This window comes from Zootermopsis nevadensis, unplaced genomic scaffold, assembly GCF_977971745.1.
Source record: "Zootermopsis nevadensis isolate Lab colony 2312 unplaced genomic scaffold, Znev_1.0 Znev_ptg000031l, whole genome shotgun sequence".
Taxonomy (NCBI): domain Eukaryota; kingdom Metazoa; phylum Arthropoda; class Insecta; order Blattodea; family Termopsidae; genus Zootermopsis; species Zootermopsis nevadensis.
In genome coordinates this window covers 3,294,348-3,315,598 of record NW_028259163.1, presented here as the reverse complement: position 1 = coordinate 3,315,598, position 21,251 = coordinate 3,294,348, and the positions used below count along the sequence as shown (strand labels likewise).

Here is a 21,251-nt window from a genome sequence, read left to right as displayed (position 1 = left end):
GTATAAAGTTCTATGCTGCTAATGTAAAGACTTAAAACTAGACATAACCTCCAATAAAAAATAAATTGGGTATAAACCATATTATTTCATTTGAATATGCAGGAAACAATACACAAATATTAAAAATTTCAGAATGATATTATCTTTAATAGAAGAAAGATTACAAAAAAGAAAATTATTTTTTCAATATCTTAGTTGTATTTCTTATTATGTGACTAGTTTACCGTGTAGAACAGTTACAATATTTGAAGTTAACTGCATATATATGTATATGTAACTGAAATGGTCCTGGGTTGTCAAAACTTCATCAGGAAATGCTAAGATTTAATTTTATATTTTAAAAGATTATAATTATTATTCATTGGTAAGAAAACATATTACTTGGTAAATTTGATGAATAGAGGAAGATTCTAGAATTAAAATTATAAAATGTCTCAAGTGATCTATTAGAACTACATGCAAAATATATAATTATATGCATTTTGTCATAAAAATAGCTACATAATTTTAACAATCCTGCACTGCACAATAAAATAAATAGTAAGAAGTAACATGAATATATGTGTGAAAATATGTGATGACTACAAGAAATTGAGTTTATGCTCATAATATTTATCTGCATTTTCCTTCTGTATCATTTTTGTATGCCAGTCTTTCCTTGCAGTAAATCATGAAAGAACGGTATAACCATTGAGGAATAAAAGTTGCTCTCATAATTAATGTGGTTCTAAAAACAGTTACACAATTTGAGACAAAGATGTTACATGAACTTAAGAGTCATTTACCAAGGCTACTGTACACTGCGTTTATAAAAATATTATAAAATAACCAGTCGTAATAACGCCTTCAAGAGATTTTGCGGTAGTGACAAATGGCAAAAAAGTTATTAACATGTAAAAAAGTTAACTTTAACCTGCTATTAAATTATTCCAGGAACTACGATAGCTCAGATAGTGTAATCACTAAGCTATGGGCTGTACACCCAGCATTCAATTTCTGGTAGGATTTTTCTTGGTGCCACAATATCGAGACCAGCTCTGGGGGCCAACCAGCAAAAGTACCTTCACGACAAGGTTAGAAAGACATATCCTATGATTATGTCCTTCGGTATATTACCCTAACATTTAACAAATAAAATCGTACACTAGGAACTTTGAAATAAATATATCTAATAGAGAGGAACAAATTATTTTTATGCTCGATGTTTGCTGAAAAGAAAAGGCAACGTGATGAATGGGTTCTGACAACGCAACACAAGAAACTGACATCTATCTACTCTACTATGGAAGATATAAAAGTTTCTTAACTCTGTATTTCATTAAGATATGAGAGAGCCTTTCTTGACTTACTGCAATGAAAACCTGACAATGCTGTCTCATCATGACACTATATGAAGTACACCACATAGAATGTCACAATGGCTAGAAGGAAGAAAGCAAGCGTGTATCCGATCATGATACGAGCTACCCTCTGCTGCTCACAGTGAGTCATCTGTTCCTTCCGCTTCTTTGCTATGGTTGACCTACTTCCATCTCTAATATCCTGTTGCATAAGAAGAAGTGGCTCTAATAGGATCAAACTTGGTGCCTCAGGTAATGGATAAGGCTCATCTGATAAAAATGATGAGTCTCGAATATTTGTAGGACTTGAACTCGGAGCACGATCATATTTCAAGACACGATGACCTGGTACGGTCAAGGTTCTTGGCAGTTCATTCCTATTAATTTCAAGGGGATCACAGTTCTGCGCAATTTCACAGCCGTCTGATTCCGGCAGAATTTCATAATCTGAGATATCAAACATTTTGAATCCTCCTTTTGACTTTGTTTTGGATGAGGAGAAAGATGAACTGTAATAAAAACCAGAAGATTTAGATACTATAGGTATTTTTGAATGTATTGGGTTTTTATGATCTTCTGACCCCTGATAGTCTCTGTTTCGATCAGTCTGTCTTCCGCATTCATGGCTTAACACACTGGAAGATCCTGATAACAAAGGAAGAAGTAGATCAGTGTCTTTTTCATTTCTTATCAATACAGAAACATTCTTTTTAAGAAATGATTCCATATTTGTTGAGGGCATTTCAATAACTGAATGCTTTCTGTCCAGTTCTTGTGTTGCCTTTTTTTCACCTAAGGAAATCCGCGACGACACATTTCTTGTGTCCCTATGAACAATATTCATTACATGATTTTCATCAGGTGACAGTTCATAATCCAGGCTTACACATTCTCTCCTGCCCAAAATTACATTCCTTCCCTCAGCAATTTCATTTGGCACAATACATTTTATAATTGGCAGCATTTGATGCCAATGTTTCATACTCCGAGAAGTTTTAACTTTTGCTGTTTGATTTTCATTTTGATTTTCAGACATTAAAATCCCAGGATAGATTCCATACTTCATTCTTAATGAATTAAATATGGGCATGTAGCCTGTTTGTTGTATAGACTTCTTGTGTTGTGAACTTGACAGCATAATTGTACTTAAATTTGCTGCATGGAAAGTAGAAATTGTACCAGTTAAACTCTGACCAAACTTGAAATATTGGTCACTGTAGACAATATTTTGTCCAATTACTCGAGTCATCAGCATTCCAGTAGTTGAATGGTACTTTGGTAAATTTAGGGGGCTTGAAAATGCCGCGTGTGAAGTTACCCCCTTGATGTTACAAGTTTCTTGAGCTACAAATGCACACGCGAGGCCAAGTCAGTTACTAGTCGAGTTGAGAACGATGTGCTGCTGTTTCTCTATCTGATGTAGATCATGCAGAACCTTAAAACATAAAAAAATTGATTAATTTTGTAATGCATAACAAAACCAAAGTTCTCTGGAAAATATTTAGGAAAAGGGAAATGAAGTAAGATTTCAATTTAGAATATGTAATAGGTGTGCATTAAACAGAGGTTTGAAGCTCTGGCTGTTTTACTTATGGGGATAATATCCTGATAGCTGTCCTGACTATAACCATTCACTTCAATGACTGAGTGCTTCTGGCTCTTAAAACATAAATTTTTATTCCTTATTTTGCTAGAAATAATATTAAACTGAATAAGATCAACAGGGTAAAAATTCACATCGAATTGAAATGATAGAAACTGCTTCTAAGAATGCTGAAAAGGTTGGTGTAGAGGTCATGCGAGTAGTCATGGCACCTAAATGTGCGATGCGTGAGCCAAGAGAGGGGAGTTCAATAGTAGTGGGGGTCGCACAGCCTCAGCTGTGGTGATGTACCGATCTAAACACAGCTAGAGCTGCAAACCAACTGAAGCTGACACACCTCTAGCGCGTGCTTTGGTAGGGTCCACCTCACACGACCAAAATCAATCTTTTGCGCAAGTGGCAGCACTTCTCGCTCGGCCTCTATTTCAGAACTTGGAAGGTGAAGAGACACATATGAGAAAGTAAATGAGGAACTTACTTCCAAAAGACAGCCCATACTCCAGGCCTGAGTACGACAACTGTCCTTACAGTACGCGCCATCTCTGTTGGTTAACTCTGGCAATCCTCTCCATGCTGAGCTCTGTAACTCCACAAAGTGGCGAGCAAGAAGAGAGTGTGTGTTGGCAGCTGTGCGTCTCAGCTCTGCTTCTCCACCCACCTCACGAGCAAAGTGTAGCCTAGCCCTCAGAAAGAAACCAATTGGCCACAACCATTCCTTGAAAGGTAAGAATGAGTTTCAAGCATCAGATTCCAAACATTTCGTCCATCAGTGTCATAATTCGGGTCTGCACTCATAAACTTCTGATGAAACATTTGCTCTGATAATACATACAGTTGCAAATTTGTTATTGGGTGGAGGGTTCAGTGTTTGTTCTCATAGTTTATATCACTGACAGTAGATGGTTCTAACAATACAGTATTCAAATAAAATATTTCAGGCAACAAATAAAATAAAATCTTCCTGAAATACTGATAGTTAATAAAGTCATTAAATACAGAATAATTTAAAACTCATGCAATTCATTCTTTACACAAATTCTATTTGTAAAAAAAATAAATTACACTGAAATCAGAAAACAAAATACAATGTGATATTTAGTGTTGGAAATGTCAATTGTGTTCAGCGACACATGCATTAACACCAAAAGTCAACCATAACAGTCTCTGTCCTGCATGCTTCATGCGGCACAGAAATGATTCACCAGACGAGATACTGTCAATTTGTTTGGCGCAACAAAATTTTGAAATGTATCCCTAAAATCATTCTGGCAAGTATAGTAAGAATTAGATGCCAGGTAATGGTCAATGGTGGACACTCTCATTGCATTTGTATAAAAGACATCCGTGCACTTTGACTGTTTGAAGGCAACTGAGAGACTGGCACGCAACAGGTTACAACATGACGTGATCTGCGTGGCCTCTTTAATAGTCAAACCAATATAGCGTCTTATTAATCCAATCCACGTGTATTGAAATGCAACCATAAATAAATATTTTAATATGGGTTGCATGAATTTTTTATCACTCTGTATTATTGCAGAAGCCACCTACAGGTCCTTGATGGTAATTGAAGCCATGAGCGACTTTGCCATCTTCTGAGTCATTGGAGTTGTCGTAATTTCCATTATAGCTCCAGTCTGCAGGGTCCAAGGTCTTCATACCTAATGGACCCAGTAATAATTCTTCTGCATTCTTCAGAGCTGACCAAGCATGAACTGGATCAAACATTTCTGGTGCCTGTATCCAAAAAGCGAAGGATCAGGAACAAGCAAGGTAAATTGTGCATGACCAATTTTAAGTTTCAGTTAACTAGCAACACATCACTGTTGAAACGGGCTGTTACAATATAGCGGAATATTATTGTTAATCACTATTATTATTTAAATTATTATTACATTAATTTGATTATATTGTGTCAGAGGCTCGGACTTGTACCCATTCTTAGTTCATCAAGAGAGGGTCTAATCACGTGCTTTTGTGAACATGGTAATGAACCTTCAGATTCAATAAATGTAGGGTGTTCTTGAGTGGCTGAATAACTATCAAATTTTCAAAAAGACCCTGTTCTTTGGAGCGAGTTATTACGTTACAAAGTCTGAGATTTTGGATTTTGAACATTGTACTTGTAAATCCTGAAACTGGACACCTGGAGGTTTTGAAGTAAGGCAATGACCTTCCTTGCTGAAACTATTTGCTTTGTGATAAGCTGGATCCAGTGAAGATTTTTCCTTCGGCTGTTATTAAATGTGAGATACACCAGGCCCTCACTGTGGTTAGACCCATCATCTGCACCTTCATTATTATCCTATCATAGGTCATGCCATAGCTCAGATGGTTAGTCACTGGCTTCTCACCCCAGAGGCCGACAGCCGCCTCACATGTATCATTTTTGGGCTCGACATTGGGCCTATCACCAGTCACAGTTCTACAGAGACAATAAAAATCATCTTACCGTTACGCATAAAATGAAAATTCCACCAATTTAATGCTCCAATCCACAAAATTTTGATTCCTAGTTTCATACTTGACGGACAGACAGACAGACAGAGACTTGGAAGGTCAAGGGCCGTATCTCAGGGGCAAAAGCAGGCTGTTTATGGTACTCACTGCAACCATGGCTATGGGGAAGTTACACCTGAGCTGGTAGTCTGCCCAGGGTTGCCCCGCACCACAAGAGTCTTTGTAGATCCCACGGCGATGAACCAAATCGGGGCGAGGTTCAGTAGATGATGGTGATACGGATACGTAAAAACTCGTTTCAAAATTTGCAGCAATTTGTTCCTCCCATTGCTTGTATGTCAATGTGGTAACAGAACCTGTCATTTGCAAGTCAGTAATAAAGCACACACATGATGTTCACATACTGTATCTAATTGTCTTAGTTAATAATTGATGCGTAACTTCGGTTTATATTTTTACAAGACTACAGAACACTACAGAGGGCTACTTTGAACTGTCTGGCATAAGTATCCTTTTATGAATTCCTTATCTCATATGGCAGTTGAATTCACAAGTAAGATTTGAGGTTCTCACGCCATGTAGTCTGGCAGAAGTTACCAACATTTCGGAGGTCCTTGCTGCCTCCATCATCAGCTCTGCTGATGAAAGCAGCAAGGACCTCTGAAACATCAGTAAACTTCCATCAGTCTGCAAAGCCCTACAATTAATTCTGATAACTGAATATCAGTTGAGTGCACCGTAAAAAGGAAGATGTTTTGAAACCTCAATCAAAGCATCGGACAGACAGACACACAGAGGACCGAATCGAAGAGAAGAATTGAGGAGGCCATGGACCGAAGACGGACCGGAGAGCCATAGAAGAAGAAGAAGTCTATGTTATACTTTAACTGCAAGATATCTTTGGATATCCAGTGTCTTCGGTAATGAACGAATGATTCCATGTTTGTACATTCATATCAGATATATTATAATTAGTATTTTATGCCAAATATAAAGTAGTATCAATCTATTTTGTTAAAATTCTACTCTTTCTCACTCTAGCACTATTTAATTAACTCATGTGAATTCAGGTAGTCCTGTGAATGTAAACCTGCCACCAGGGTTACGTTAAGCTCTTTTAAAGTTGCTGCCTAAGATTTTTGTGACACGCAATCTTTTCATAATACATCACAGGGAATTAAGATTTCTCACCATCTTCGTTCTGTTTTCTGACGCTACCATGTGGGAATCTACCCTCTAAGTGTAGTTTTGCCAACCATCGCAGGGCTGCCTTACTGAGTCCTACCAATTCCACTGCGCTACCATCCCTTGCTGTAGCAGGTTTCCCTCGAATGCCAGCTTTTTCACTTGAGCCCATTTTGTCCATCCATGTGCCACAATTCCATATGTTACCACCAAACACAAAACCTTATAAACAAAACAAAGTGAGTAAGTTATTAGCTCAGTTTAGTGTTGAATGAACTAAGTCTCTTAAATTAGAGGCAGTTTATTCAAATTATCCAGTAGAAAATAGGTTTTGTGTCTACACTGATGGTTCTGTTTAGTGTGATCTAACTGGAGTAGGAGCACGTGAAATTTGAAAATTATTATCTTATTATAAACATATGAGAAAACTGCTACAGATCAGATCAAATCAAATTTGATAACTTAAACTGGAAATGTTTACAGATGATACATGTGTATTGATTTTATGTATGGTAACAATGAATAGGATTCTCTGGCAAAAGAAAATTCTAAGTTGAAAGACAATTTACAAGAAATCTGTCATTTGAGTAAATGAAATATTTACTAAAATTACGTAATACCATATAAGTTTTACGAGAGGTTCAGCTATAAAATCATGTGGGGAAAATATTTTATTGTAATAAAACCAAATTCCCTTATGGTTAGCAGTCATAAAATTTAGACTTAAAATTTCCAAGTTCATATTTAATTGTTACATGTTGAATACTCACCAGTTTCTGGATTGACTCCAATCTGGTTGTCGAAACCCTTGTCAGTCATGTGAGCATCGATGTTTCGACCAGCGTTCCGCTCACGGAAAGAAAGACCTTGGAAATGGACCGACAAGGCTTCTTGGATAACATCGTACAACGGCTGATCCTGAAACAGTAGATTTATTATTTAATTTGAAGAATCTCTTATGTTTTAATCATAGTTTATTTCTGACAAGTAACACTATGTCACAAAATTCTTGTTGAGAAGCTGATAGTTACTCAGCTGATAATGGAACCTATCTTGGGCTAGCTGAAGACCCCCCCAAAAAAATGTTCAAAATAATTAAATTATCTTACCACTTCACCAGGGGGAAGGGGTGCTGAGTCATCTGCGGGAAAGATACGGGAAACTTTGTCTGACAAGATGGATTCTCCATTAGGGACCTCTTGAACATAGCTCTGTATACAGTACAACCACCACCATATGGCATCACGACAGTTGAATCGGGAGTTATGACCACCGTCCAACAAATTGGGGATCAGCCCATGTCGCAGGCACGCTGCATAACCCAGGATGTGGTATCTGAAAATTACACATTAGAAATTCTTCATACATGGTCATATAATCAAATATGGGCTAAATATCATATATCTAAGATAAAGAATTGATTAGGAAAGGCATTAAATTGATTTGGTTATAATATTTTCATACTTCCACTGCAGCGTACCTATTTTTTTTAAAGAATCTTTTAATATCAGTTAATTTCCTCATTCATAAATAGTCTTAAATATTTAATGCAGTCCATTTCTCCACTTTGGAACCTTTCATGAATTTCCACTAACTCTTTGAATGAGAACATTTGTCTCGACATGTGCGAGAAACCTCAAACCTACCAGACAGAGTGTACCTGTATTTACTTCTCTTAGCATATGTAATATCAATTCTATGTTAACTTGAAAAGTACAAAAAGATGGCAGCAGGTAACATTTACCTAGCTTCCTGGTACCTTCCAGTAAGGATGAAGAGGCCTCTTAAGGCTATAAAAGTGTCTCGGCCCCAGTTGCGCATATAACCTGTAGTGAAGTGTGGTAACCCTAGAATCAAAAATTCAGCAGTGGTCTCATACTCGAACAAAACATACGTGTTTCATAAATTTTGCTAAAAATGAAAGACCCGGTATAGTAAAATTGTTACATGAATTGGTGATATCTGTTCCATATCTCAGATGGCAAATTTTCTTATTCAAACCTTTTTGCACACTGGGTGAAATCTATTCAAGTAACATAAATTACTAATTCCTTGGTAAAAGAGACTTCTGGAATAGTTGACAGTTATTCGACTGAAGAAGAAATTCCTTATTCTTTATGGAACCTGCAAGGTCATTACCGTATTCACAAAAGTCCATCACAGGACATTATACTGATTCATTCAACTGTGGTCCATTTTAATATTGCCCTTGCAGCGGCACTAACGTATCCAAAGATGTCTCTTCTAACCAAAATGTGTTATATGCGTAAGTTTCTGGTTTCTCCCATGCATGCTACATCTGATCCTTCTTAATTTAATCACTGTAATGAGATCTACTCCATGAATGAAAATTTTACTGTGAATTCAGTAAGGAAGTGACTGGATAGTTGGCAGCTTAATGTTTATCATGTCAAGTATGGGAGATACTGTTTTTATCATGGGAAAAAGCACGGCCATTTATGCATTATACATTTACATTATTTATATGTTAAATTTGCTCCATTATATTTTTCTGAATATTCAAATTGTTATACTGTAACATTTTAAAGAATAATGACATTTAATTTAAATTAATGACATAATGTTATGGGATACAAAGCTCTCGTTGATAAGATGTTGATGTTGGTTTCCTGGCAGTTTAACCCAAATATGAGGCGGTATGTTCCTCTGAAACGTTGCTATCGATCTGCGAGTCCAGACACTGTTACAAAACAGAAGACCATCGTTGACAATATGATTCTGTATTTTTAAAAATGAGGGTATAGCTCTTACCTGCAGATAAAGTAACACAAGTTTGTTCAGTCACACCCTCGTCACTGACTTTTGTCGGAGGAAGCGGTGGGTTTAGTTGGGGGGAGAGTGTGGGAAGAGGGGCCGAGGATATCATAGCTCCACACTGAACTGAACCCAGAGCCAAGCCTCGTACAAAGCTAGAGCCACCCTTCACAAAACTGCAACACAACAGAAAAAATTTCTCTAAAATTGTACATTTACCGCTCAGCGTTGTCGCTGAATGACTGGCACTCCTGATTCATATTTGGAAGGTCCTAGGTTCAAATAATGGCCCAGAGACTGGCTATCCTAAGTGGTTTTCCTCAGACCATTCAGTAAACTCATCAGGATAGTACTGTAAGTTAAGCTGTGATCACTTCATTTCACGTACTTTTCAGTTCATTATTCGTTAATCATCCATTACTGTATAGTTAGAGGTACTAACAGTGTTGTTAAATAAACCACTAATAAACAAACATGTACATTTATTTGGGACCATTGCCACTGGTAACAAAGAAAAATGGGTTGACTGCGAATGAAGGAAGCATACCCTGCATATGAACTGTAAAATGTTGTCTAAATTAGAATTCTGTCTTTCTGAAACTTATAAATTTGTTTCAAACAACAATTTATGTTATCAGCATCAGTTACACTGCTATTACGTAGAAAAACACTTGTGTTACGAGAACAGTAGTATCTGATGAAATAATGTCAACATTTCTTCAAGTACGATTAAAAATAAAGTACTGTAATAACCATCTGTACATACATTCTAATGCAGTGCTAGATTAAAATTTAAGCATTTACAAATAAGAATCATATATTAACTTGGGAAGTTACTTAATGTATGTCTGAATTTCTAAAGTTGAAATATATATAATATGTTAAAAAGAAAATTTATTATTAAAATATATAATAAAATACAGGTCAATACACAAACTATATTTGGGTGTTAAAATTTAAAATTTAAATGTTAAAATGAACAGACAGTCAACCCGAGCAGACGTGAGACACCACACAACACGTCCTATGCATAATTCAAAACAAACATAAGATGGGAAAAACGAGAAGACCAGCGAAACACATATTACAATAATAAATTATTGAAAGGCATGCATTTAATATAAAACAGTTTTAAATAAAAAACAACACCTGAAGATGATGTATTACATCGAAACATGTTGTAAAATGAATGAAAGCGCGCAAATGTAACATCCTTATAGTGATGAATAGCGCTAATTTAAAAATTTTAAATTTTAACATTTAAATTTTAAATTTTAACACCCAAATATAGTTTGTGTATTGACCTGTATTTTATTATATATTTTAATCCAAAACACAAACATGACGCATGTAAACCTTAAAATTTATTATGTTAAGGAAAAATAAACAGAAACACTTACTAGGTCCGCTAAACTAAACAGAGAAAATTAAACTATATATTTATCAATATAGTAGTAGTATTCAGTTGTGGTGAATTCCTTACTTACTCAGACATCAGCCTCCAGACCTGATTCAGCAAGATGAGATAAGTCCCAGTGATCACTACGTCAAAGTAACTCGGTATTAGATATCGTGGAAGTTCCCTTAAAGGTTCCAAGTTTCTCTCTAACCAAAGTCCCAATTCTAAAGTTCCTGGATCCTGCTTCAGGCGATGTGATACGTACTCTGTAAACAAACACCAGGAACTTGATGAACATTTTTACTCCAATTTATGAATGATTCTTACAGTGTGTGTGAAATAATAATTGCTATATTTACTTGTGTAGTTGCCTTGACTTTAATTTTTCCATAGAGAAACGAAAATATTACTCTTTCACTACATAATTTTCCCTTCTTTATTTTGACACAGTAGATATCATTATTCACACTGCAGTCACCTTTTTAAATATAAGTATCCCATGGAACCAGAAGTAGAATACATATGTATTTTATGTATGCAACCATAAGCCAAGAACATAATTATGGGCCTGTACACATCTGTCTGTCATGTTCTTCTTGGGACATAATTTATTTAATTTCAATTTAAATATGTAGCATAACTCTATTGTACGTCATTTCCTGGACATATAACCCCATATGTTATCATCCAGTTTGTAAAAGGTTAATATATTATGATTGAACATGTGCTCACCGATCATCCAGTTGCCTTGTCTCAAATTATTACAAAAGGCATGTCCTAGGTCGTTGTTGGGACGTATATCGCTCAACAGAGACAGAAATCCTAGAAAAATTACAATATCCTAAGTATCCTATTTGTGCAATTTTGGAAAATTAAAAAACATTACAAGAATCACCATACTATATGATGTATGATCTTGTATTAATAGCATCTGGAAAAAATGGCAGGCCTCAATGTACCAACGAAATGCGCGCTTTTACGATTAATATTTTCTTACCACTTTCACACAAAGTAATATCTATAAAAGCGCCTTCCTCTGTTTTAAGAATTAATGATCATAGAAAGATTTAGACAATAAAATTGTTTAATGAGAAAATGTTTACACAATTGTAATCTCTTATCTGTTTTTCTTTAATAATGACACTTCTAATATTTTGTTCTTAATAAATTTGTCTGAACTGATATTGTTATAGTGAATACAGCTCCATCTGGATATCATGCTCCGTATTCCAAGAATGGAAGCCCTCCAGAAGATGTTCACATTCGAGTAAGCAGAAGTTATGGGAGCGTTTCGGTCAGTGGTAGTCATTGGCAGAAATGTGTGATAGGAGATGGAAATTACTTCAAAGGTAAGTTCACATGAGCAAAAGTTTAAAAACTTTTTGATTTTATTATATATCTGTGAAATAAACACATAATGGGGAGGTCCATCTGCATGTGTCATAACTACACAATGGATTTTTATAATTTTTTTTTACTAATATAATTGTATGGTTCCAGGCTGTGAAATATGGTTATATATACTGTAAAATTACGGTTCAAGCCAAAGTGAAGAAATGTTATATGATTTTAAAGCTTTCATGGTAACTAAACTCAATAAAATCTTCTTTGGGCAATCTGCCATGTCAGTTGGTTACAAAAACTACATTGAACGTTGCAATAACATTGTACGCATTACTGATATTAAGAGTTCTTACCTTGCAGACCACAATAAACCATTGGACCAAAACCTGGTATGTTATATGCACCACTGGCTCCCTTAGTCTCATCCCGCTCTTCCTCTTCACAACGAAATAAGGCTCGATTCAGGTCAGCAAGCGTCAGTCCAGAAACAATACTCTCTAGTTCAGAATGACTCGGAGTTGTCTTTGATGTGAAGCTAGTAACTTGGTTGTGTAGTTTATCCAATGCCAAGATCACATTTTCATGTAAAGAAACTCTGAAGAGATAAAATTCATTTAACATTCTCATTAAGAAATTATCATCTCTGCTTGTCACAGTTTGGGGATTCTGTCGATGATCAAGATCAGGATTTCGGAAATGAGGGAGTACAGGGATGGTCGGTACCCCAAACATTGCTCTCTGTCCGCATAATCGTAGCGGAAATGAGTGTTGAAATTGATGTTGGACTGACAAATGTTAAGACAAACTGAAGATCTAAAATAAACGTGCCAGTTCAACAGAAGTTTTTTGTTAATTCAGCTGATTATACAGGTAACTAAAAAAAGTTGTATACACAATATCAGCCTTGTTACTGATCTCTGTGTGTTGTGTTTATGAAGAAAACCCAGTGTGGTCTACAATTAACAGATGCCACTGTAATATCTTTTCCCATGATTCACTAAGCGCCAATGCTGACATGTGTAATGGTCTAGTTTATTAAAATGTCTTTATTTCATTCATTTAGTGTGTGTATATATTATTTTGGGAGATTCTGTGTAAGGGAAAACATCATGCGTTCCATGCGTACAGGAGATTTTTCTCATGTGAGAAACTGCATACGTATACTCACTTGATCGCTACCACAGATCCAGGCTGGAAGTTGGTGAAGTTCAGTTGTGTGACGTTTGTATCTCCAGAATCTCCATGTTCCAAGAATTGTGATTGAGAGACTTGTAGGTGTTCTCTAATTTCTACCTCATACTCTGTCAGTCCATTAATAAATTTAGGATTCTTTGAGAATGCTTCAGGTCTTGCAAAACGTGGATTTCCAGTTCTGTATCGAGCAGAATAAATACAAAAAATACAAGACAACTTCTGGAGACCAACTTACCATAACAAACAGAACAAGAGTAAAAAGATTACTCCAATTTAATGTTGAAATTGTGTCATGTTAGTTAAGTACAATATAAGATTAGGAAGAAGACCACCTTCTTCGTACTCAATGCCATAAAAAACTCAAATCTTGTTACAATATAAGATTTTACTTTGCATTTCGATGGACAAGTGTAGCTTCCAGAATAACTTCGTCCACTGTGCCTTCGACTCTGAGAGGTTTGACATAATCTCTTCTGTAATATGGGTCGGGATTAGTGAAGGCTGTGTAGGCTACCAGCACGACAGACTGGTGTGTCTCTGCACAGTGTCTGGTCACAGCAACGATGTCTGCATCAATCTGATCCACAAACACCTGTAACACGAGTAAAGAATTATGTCGATTTCAAAACTATGTCTGACACGGAACAAATGCGAAAAGGTATATTCATATTCGGAGTACACATACATTTCATGCTGCAATATTTTATTGTTCGTACCTCACTGATGTTAACATGTCACAAATGATATGTTATTGTAGCAGAGCTACTTAAAACTACACTGCACATAGACACAGCGTATTTTCCTTGAGTGTTTTAATATACGAACTAATTCGACGTAACAGAGTCCTTCAGGTAGCCAAAAAATTCATTACCACGTTCACAAGAGTCTGCCACCGAACCCTATCCTTAGCCTCATGAATCCAATGAACACTCCCAAACCCTAATTTCCCATGATCCATCTTAATATTATCCTTCCATTTATACCTAGGTCTTCCAAGTGGTCTCTTCCCTTCACACTTTCCAATCAGAACTTTGTATATATTGTTAAATACACATTACACTGAATAATGTTTTAAGTGAAAATTGTATCTTAATAAGATCAGTATTTTATGTTATATATGAGGGGTGGGGGGTTCAAGTTTCACCCCTCCACAGAAATAACTGTTACTACCAGCAGTTACATAACCAAATTTAATTACTGAACATCACGACTGAGTGGTTTGCACTCCTGTTGCGTATTCTGGACATCCTGGGTTCAAGTCTGATTCTAGAGACTGGCTGACCTGACTGACGTTTTTGTGATTCTCCTCAGTCACTCCATGAAATTGAAGGATATTACCTTTTTTTTGGCCACGACTGCTTCCTTCCATATCCTTTACAATTCAGCATTTATAAAATATCTTATTCAATGCTATATAGTCGAAGTTACTGGTGGTGTTATTAAATATACAAAAATTAAACCAAATTTAATTAAAATCTATGCACATTGCAAGGAATTCATAGAAGTACAAGTGGAAGAGATAATTGAGACATGGAAGAGTACTTAATATAGGAACAGTTCAGGAAATGCGAGGAAAAGAATGCTCATAAGCAATGCCTAAACAATTCTCCAGTTTACGTGACATAACAATATTTTGACATGCTCACCTGGTTAAATCCTGCTAAGCCCAGTTCAAAATGAAGTTTATTAAGAGCTCTCTTTGCTGAAATGATTCCAGAGAGCATTTTCACACCAAAAGAGGAGTCATCTGACCATTCGGCATATTCGCGTGTCTCATCAACAACATGAATCTGTGGAAATTGATCCCAATTAGCAGAAATATAACATTATAATCACTTCTTACTTGCCATCGTGCTGATAGCATGAAATAATAAGCCCACACACTAAAGAAAAAGAGGAAGAAAAAGGAGAGGACGGAAAATAGATTCTGAGGGTAATTAAGTTGCCGGATGAAACTTACATGATGTGGTACAAGTTCGTCATAACCTCTGCTGCTACCCGATGCACAACAAGCCATTGATACAAGAGCAGTACTTGGCAGTAAATCAAACACCGAGCGTTTGTCCACTGGACTCGGATTATCATGTGTTAGATCCAAGAACAACGCATGGGCTATGGATGGAACAAGTGGCCGGAGCGAGGGCTGGAAGAATGCTCCTACAGGCTCACCGCCGTAACGGTAAACTAACCGACCTTCTTCATGAGAATCCCATGCAGACATTGCCTCTACAAAATAGTCGAAGACAAAACTGCATAAATGCTTCAATAACTACATTTTGCAATATATCATAATAACTATCCTTTCACTGAAAATCCATATTCAGTTACCTAAAAAAAAAATCTGGTAATTATCTACAAAATTCAGTGTATCAAGCGCTTAAATATAAGTCAATTTTATGCTAAGTTTTATAAAATACAGGTTTAGTACATGAAAGGACGTGTTGAAACTCATGAAAATCAAATATTATATTTCTTAAAATTTGTTTTTAACAAATATTAGTTATAATTTCAATGATGTTTCACTTTATATAATAAATGGAAACATATCTGGTTCATGATACCTCTAATTAAAGATGAGATGCCTAGTCTGTTGACAAAGATATTGTCCTTCTGATCAGAGTTAGTGAAAAGTTCAGCGGCGATGTATAAATCTGGACGCACTTGCCTTGCTGCGTCTAAAAGGTACTGCAATTGACAAGAGAATTATGTCAATGTGATATATACATATGATCAACTAAATCCTTGGAAAATTAATCATGCACTGTTAGAGAAGAAAACAGAATGAAGGTGTTTGAGGTCAACCAAAGAGGGATGAAGTCACTGGACAGTGGAGAAAACTGCGTAATGAGGAACTCCATAATTTCTATTCTTCACTGAATATTAATAAGATTATTAAATCAAGGAGGGTGATGATGGAGGCTACAACCCAGACGACAGATATCAAACGTACATACAGAATGCAGATGAATGGACATGTCAAAGCTGTGATGTCACAGACATGTATGACTTCTTACCTCTGCAACTGGAATTGGTGTCGAATGACAGTTATCCAGTCTGATTCCATCAAAAACTTGTGCGATCTGCTCAACATACTTTTTCATATACTGCCACAAAAATGGGCAATCTTCTGGCTTGTCACCATATCTGTCAAAAATCACATATACAGTAAAACCTCTACATAAGAAAATCGCAAGGGACATGAATATGTTTTCGTTTCAGATAGGTTTCAATTTAACACGGGTAGTTATTTATAGGTAAAAAACACTGCACAGAACAGACCCCAGATATTTATTTATTTTTTCTATTTATGATCGTATCACAAGAAATTTAATTAAACTGTTACTGACTAGTACATATTCTGATTGTTCATTTATTTTTACATTAATTTTCTTCCCCAGCTTTCTAGAGTAGTCTATTAAAGTATTCTGCACACGCTCTGTAAACAATCAAGTGTACGTTGATTTTCCCATCATTTTGTCACCTGGGAATATATTTATGAAACCAAATGACTGTCATAAGATACCATCAAAGTAGCGAACTTCATACAAAATGCAATGCCGCTACAGTTCTGAACTACGGACAGCTGCAATACTGCATAAGCAAACATTTATTAAATAATCATATGTGACAAACTATAAGGTATTATTCTTTATAAATTCATTACCAAGAAAATCTTCAGTTTATTCATGTAACATTCACTGCAATACGACAAATAAGACATAAGTTGCATTACATTCTTATGTGACAGTAAAGTACTAATATCAGTGGTGCTCTGTCCTGTTTACTCATTTTTATTATTTATTAGGATAATGCACTTACTGGAGTTTGACACTGTCACCCCAAGCGATGAGCTCACGGCGTAAATATACATTAGAGCCTGGCGCAGCAAAGTTCTGTAATGGATCATCATTCATGACCCATCCATTGTGAGCCATTATGAAGCAGGCATCGGATGAATACAATAACTTCTCCTGTTCTTCTAGTCCACTTGGATTACCATAGTCTGTAAAATACCTGTACAGAGAATGAGATCAAAATAATATCAGTTCCTTTACTATTAATCACCTAAGACACGATTTAAGATATGATGAACTGTAAGTGATTTTAAGATAAAAGACGTAGAAATTATTAAGGTTTCTTCACCTGGGTACCAGTGGGTTCTTGACAGATACTTCTTTAATACGGGGGCCATCGTGTTGCACTCGGAAATACCGCATTCCCGCTATACAGTTTTCAACAGCTGCCTCCAGATGGTTCTGAATTTCATCGAACATTGCCTGGTTCAGTTCTTCCAAACGCAACCTAAAAGCTTCACCGCAGTGATGAAGGCGGGTATCTTCTTCAAAACAGTCACCCCTAGTCAGATATAAGATAGCATTTGGAACATATTAAATCTTATTTTCCAGTTTAACAATGTTTGTACATTTTCCGGTACCCTTTATGGGTCCCCAAATTTTTAGTTGGCTTGATCTATGGACATTCGGTAGGACTCCTTGGATGAGGGATCAGCCTGTCACAAGGCCTATACCTATTTACAGGACAACACAATACAGAAAAACATCCATGGCTTGAGTGGGATTCGAACCCACGGTCCCCGCAACCAAGCGGCACAAGACCCACGCCTCAGACCGCGCGGCCACTGCAGACCACCACATAATAAATCTTAAAACCTAAAATTTCTTCGTATAAGTGGGCATCATTTTATGCATTATATTTGTATCTTAAGGCATATCAAAATTACACTAAATTCAATATATTGACTTACTACTTCACTACCAGGGTGTCGTTTGTTGAAAATGAGTTACGTAAAGTGAAGGTGAGGTTTTATTATAATGGAAGAGTTTTAAAAAATTCATCCCATTTATTTATACGCTTCCAAAGTCTAAGAGTTAAGCTAATGTCAGTGGAGATTAATTAGAGATTTTTTGGTACAAGTCAAAAGTTCATATACCGGTCTTGTTTATAAATGAGTGTGAGAAAAGTACAGTTCCTCTCTAATCTTAATTTCTGGTAATGCAAGATGGATGTAGAGCAAATGAAAAAATTGTTTCAATCGGCCTTTGCAATATATTTTTTAATTGTACTTACAAGGGGTAGGAGAAGTCACTAATGAAATACCATACCAAAACAAAATAAAAATAGAATATTTTTGTTACATGGAGGAAACTGTTACAGATGTACAAAATCCTTTAAATTATGTACAGTACCTGTACACATTATAGAGTCTTTGAGCTAGTTCCATGTCAACAGTAGCTTTGAGGCGGCGATACTGTTTATCTGGAATGATTTTGAGGTGTCCTGTTTCCTGTGAAGTTCCTGCTACAGGAGGTAATCGACTGCGAGCCACAGAGTAGAAATCACTAACCAAGCTACCAACATCCAACATGTAAAGTTCTGGTATTTTCACTTGGGGAAAGAAGTATCCAAGCAGGGTTGATCGGATGGCCTGGAAGAAAGTGAAATTCTATCGAACATGGAATATGGGAGCTATACTAAAATGAAACTGAGTTGAAACACGGGAAGAAGAATCTAGTCTCAGTAAAAACAAGTTAAATCAGATTGCTTGTTGCCAAAACAATAATTTCAAACTAATTAGATTTTAAATTTGGAAAACCATATACAATCATATAATTTCAGATGGCAACTTTGAACTATACTGGATTTTTAATTATCCAATATCAAATTAATTAGATTTTACTGCATTGATTTTGATAAAATGAGAACATATACTGTCACTTTCTTCCCCTACTCTATTCAGATTTTAGGGACAATATTTTTTGTTTTGAATGAGATGGCAAGAGAACGCAAACCTTCATTTCCAAATGTGATCCAAAGTCAAAATACAAAGGTGAAGAGTAAACATGGTGAGACATAACCTATTAAATCTGTAACAATCATTAAATAAATCAAGAAACATATAATTGATGACATATCTGTATAGACTCAGGAGAAGTATAACTCGCCATGGGAAACAACAGTGATCAGAAAAATTAAACTTACAGAAAGATGATCTTCACAGGTGACTTCTGTAGGAATTCCGGAGAACTCCCATTTGCCCTCGGATATTTCCACCATTAGTTGATGTAGAACAGAGTCTAGAAGGTATGCTGGACGAAGGTGCGGGCAGTTTACGAGGTTATACGTACATTCTGGATGCTCCAGAAGCCATTTTGACTCATTGGCTGTATGATTCAGAACAATATCACAGATACTCACTATCTGAAAAGAGTATAAGATTTTAAAGAAACATGTTACACATACTTTCCTTGTAAATAAATCAGTGCGCTCACTATTTCTGCATCTTATTCTTCAATGCGTTCAAATTTTTTATGATGTGCAGACCCACACACATTTTTTATTCATGCATATTTTATTGTTCACATTTCTGATATTAAATTACATAAAAATATAATTCATGATAAACGCTTAATTTGAGGATAAAAGTACAATTTCTAGAAAATAATATAAACATTTTATAGATCTGTGTGTTATATGTCTATAAAAAATATGCATGTCATTTAGTGATTGTTTGGACATTTTGTCTGTGTAGTTTTATGTGTAATTCTGCCTTTAAAAAAATGGCTGAAAACTGCTGGATATGTTTCGGAAGAAAATTTTACTATTTCAGATTTTCTTCAAGTATCCTTAAGTGTAAAGTTTGTATGTGTAACCATAATTCCACCATTTGAGCTCAGTTCAACATGCTCTTTCTTATTTCTTATCCATCTTCAAAAGTATTTCAAGATTTCAAAATTCCTAACCATTTTATAGTATGTAACTAACTGGATCACAAATACACAAAGAGTAATTAAATATCCTCCTGCTGTACCTTCCATTCATTCCTTAATTTCGCTATAAACTTCTCAACATCACTGATATCAATTTCTTTGTTGTTGTTGTTGAATACAGGATTCAGCTTCTGTTGGTTGCTGAGGCTGTATGACGAATTGGAACCACCAAGTTCCTGTAAGAGAACGTCTCATGACTGAAGTATTCTTACGGAATTCTTGTTAAAAGGTAAATCTGTACTACATTCTTAAATTGCAAAATTATGGCATGCTAAAATTGTGACAACTCCTGCTTTATATTAGCACCTTTCGTGGGCAGACGAAGTCTCATACATCAGACTTGACAATCAGGAAATTTTACGCAATTTAATTTCTTATTAATTAAGACTTGATTTGAATCAAGTCTAAGTACTCTGCTCATCATCCAGCCAAATGGTTATGAAGTATATAATGAATCATGATAATAATTTTGACGGTGTCATGCTGAGATTTTAATCACTGTATAATTTGACTTCGCTTTCAGGGGTGTTAAACCAGATTTCATAAGTAACATTCACATGAGAATAAAAGACTTTACATTAATAAAATATATTCAAATACCTGGATTGGGGTGAAGTGGATCATATTGTACCCACTCTCTTTAGCCACTTTCAGTTTCCTTTCCCATGTATCGAAAGGGCCCAGACTTTTGGCTAAAACAGTCTGACATTGTATACAGTCCAAGGGCAATACTTCATCTGACCCGTACGTGAGGACGGGGTCGACTGTGAAGAAACCAGATCCTTGAGGTCCTGGGACTTCACTGTAAACAGAAATGAATTGCCGATGGTGGTCTTCTGCGTTGTGACGCTGTGTGGACTTGTAGGTGGGTAACAACGTTTAGCCTCCATCTTCATCCCTGAAGACGGAGGTGATCCATTCTTTTGAAACATTGTTACTCACCTATAAGTCCATATACCATGAAAACTCAGCATAGAAATAATTACAAATAATGCTTACTAGCTGCTATTATGATGACTCTGATGTCTAGACAAAAAATAATTTATTTATAGTGGTAAAGAGCATATATTTGTTATTTATTTTATAATACAGCAGGTGTTTAATTAAATGACAAGTTTTATTGTGACATTCAACTATTTATCCTCCTCTCCAAGAATTCTGTT

The 21,251-nt window shown here is 35.8% G+C and overlaps 2 protein-coding genes across 8 annotated transcripts in view; one reads left to right on the top strand and one right to left on the bottom strand.

Moving 5' to 3' along the window:
* iav (transient receptor potential cation channel subfamily V iav) overlaps positions 1–21,214 on the top strand; it is a 39,561-nt gene extending 18,347 nt beyond the window's left edge. For 4 of the 5 annotated variants that reach the window (XR_015538073.1, XR_002544017.2, XR_002544018.2 and 1 more), the window contains exons 20-25: positions 3,373–3,666; positions 4,484–4,716; positions 11,956–12,111; positions 12,763–12,976; positions 20,210–20,317; positions 20,612–21,214. The gene's annotated coding sequence lies outside the window, so the exon portion shown is untranslated. The remainder of the gene's footprint in view (positions 1–3,372; positions 3,667–4,483; positions 4,717–11,955; positions 12,112–12,762; positions 12,977–20,209; positions 20,318–20,611) is intronic. The other variant, XR_002544016.2, reaches the window with a different exon arrangement.
* Positions 120–21,251, bottom strand: part of LOC110832695 (glycogen debranching enzyme) — a 25,028-nt gene continuing 3,896 nt past the window's right edge. For all 3 annotated transcript variants that reach the window (XM_087359553.1, XM_087359554.1, XM_022069934.2), the window contains 24 exons: positions 20,689–20,890; positions 20,130–20,264; positions 19,301–19,519; positions 18,508–18,746; positions 17,444–17,656; positions 17,120–17,314; positions 16,315–16,444; positions 15,862–15,985; positions 15,261–15,526; positions 14,947–15,090; positions 13,690–13,892; positions 13,275–13,478; positions 12,460–12,701; positions 11,495–11,584; positions 10,851–11,028; positions 9,361–9,539; positions 8,333–8,435; positions 7,698–7,923; positions 7,359–7,506; positions 6,595–6,810; positions 5,551–5,759; positions 4,495–4,680; positions 3,422–3,658; positions 120–2,775 (listed from right to left, as the gene is read on the bottom strand). In XM_087359553.1, coding sequence (XP_087215679.1) covers positions 2,710–2,775; positions 3,422–3,658; positions 4,495–4,680; positions 5,551–5,759; positions 6,595–6,810; positions 7,359–7,506; positions 7,698–7,923; positions 8,333–8,435; positions 9,361–9,539; positions 10,851–11,028; positions 11,495–11,584; positions 12,460–12,701; positions 13,275–13,478; positions 13,690–13,892; positions 14,947–15,090; positions 15,261–15,526; positions 15,862–15,985; positions 16,315–16,444; positions 17,120–17,314; positions 17,444–17,656; positions 18,508–18,746; positions 19,301–19,519; positions 20,130–20,264; positions 20,689–20,890 — 4,354 coding nt within the window. In that variant the 3' untranslated portion in view covers positions 120–2,709. The remainder of the gene's footprint in view (positions 2,776–3,421; positions 3,659–4,494; positions 4,681–5,550; positions 5,760–6,594; positions 6,811–7,358; positions 7,507–7,697; positions 7,924–8,332; positions 8,436–9,360; positions 9,540–10,850; positions 11,029–11,494; positions 11,585–12,459; positions 12,702–13,274; positions 13,479–13,689; positions 13,893–14,946; positions 15,091–15,260; positions 15,527–15,861; positions 15,986–16,314; positions 16,445–17,119; positions 17,315–17,443; positions 17,657–18,507; positions 18,747–19,300; positions 19,520–20,129; positions 20,265–20,688; positions 20,891–21,251) is intronic.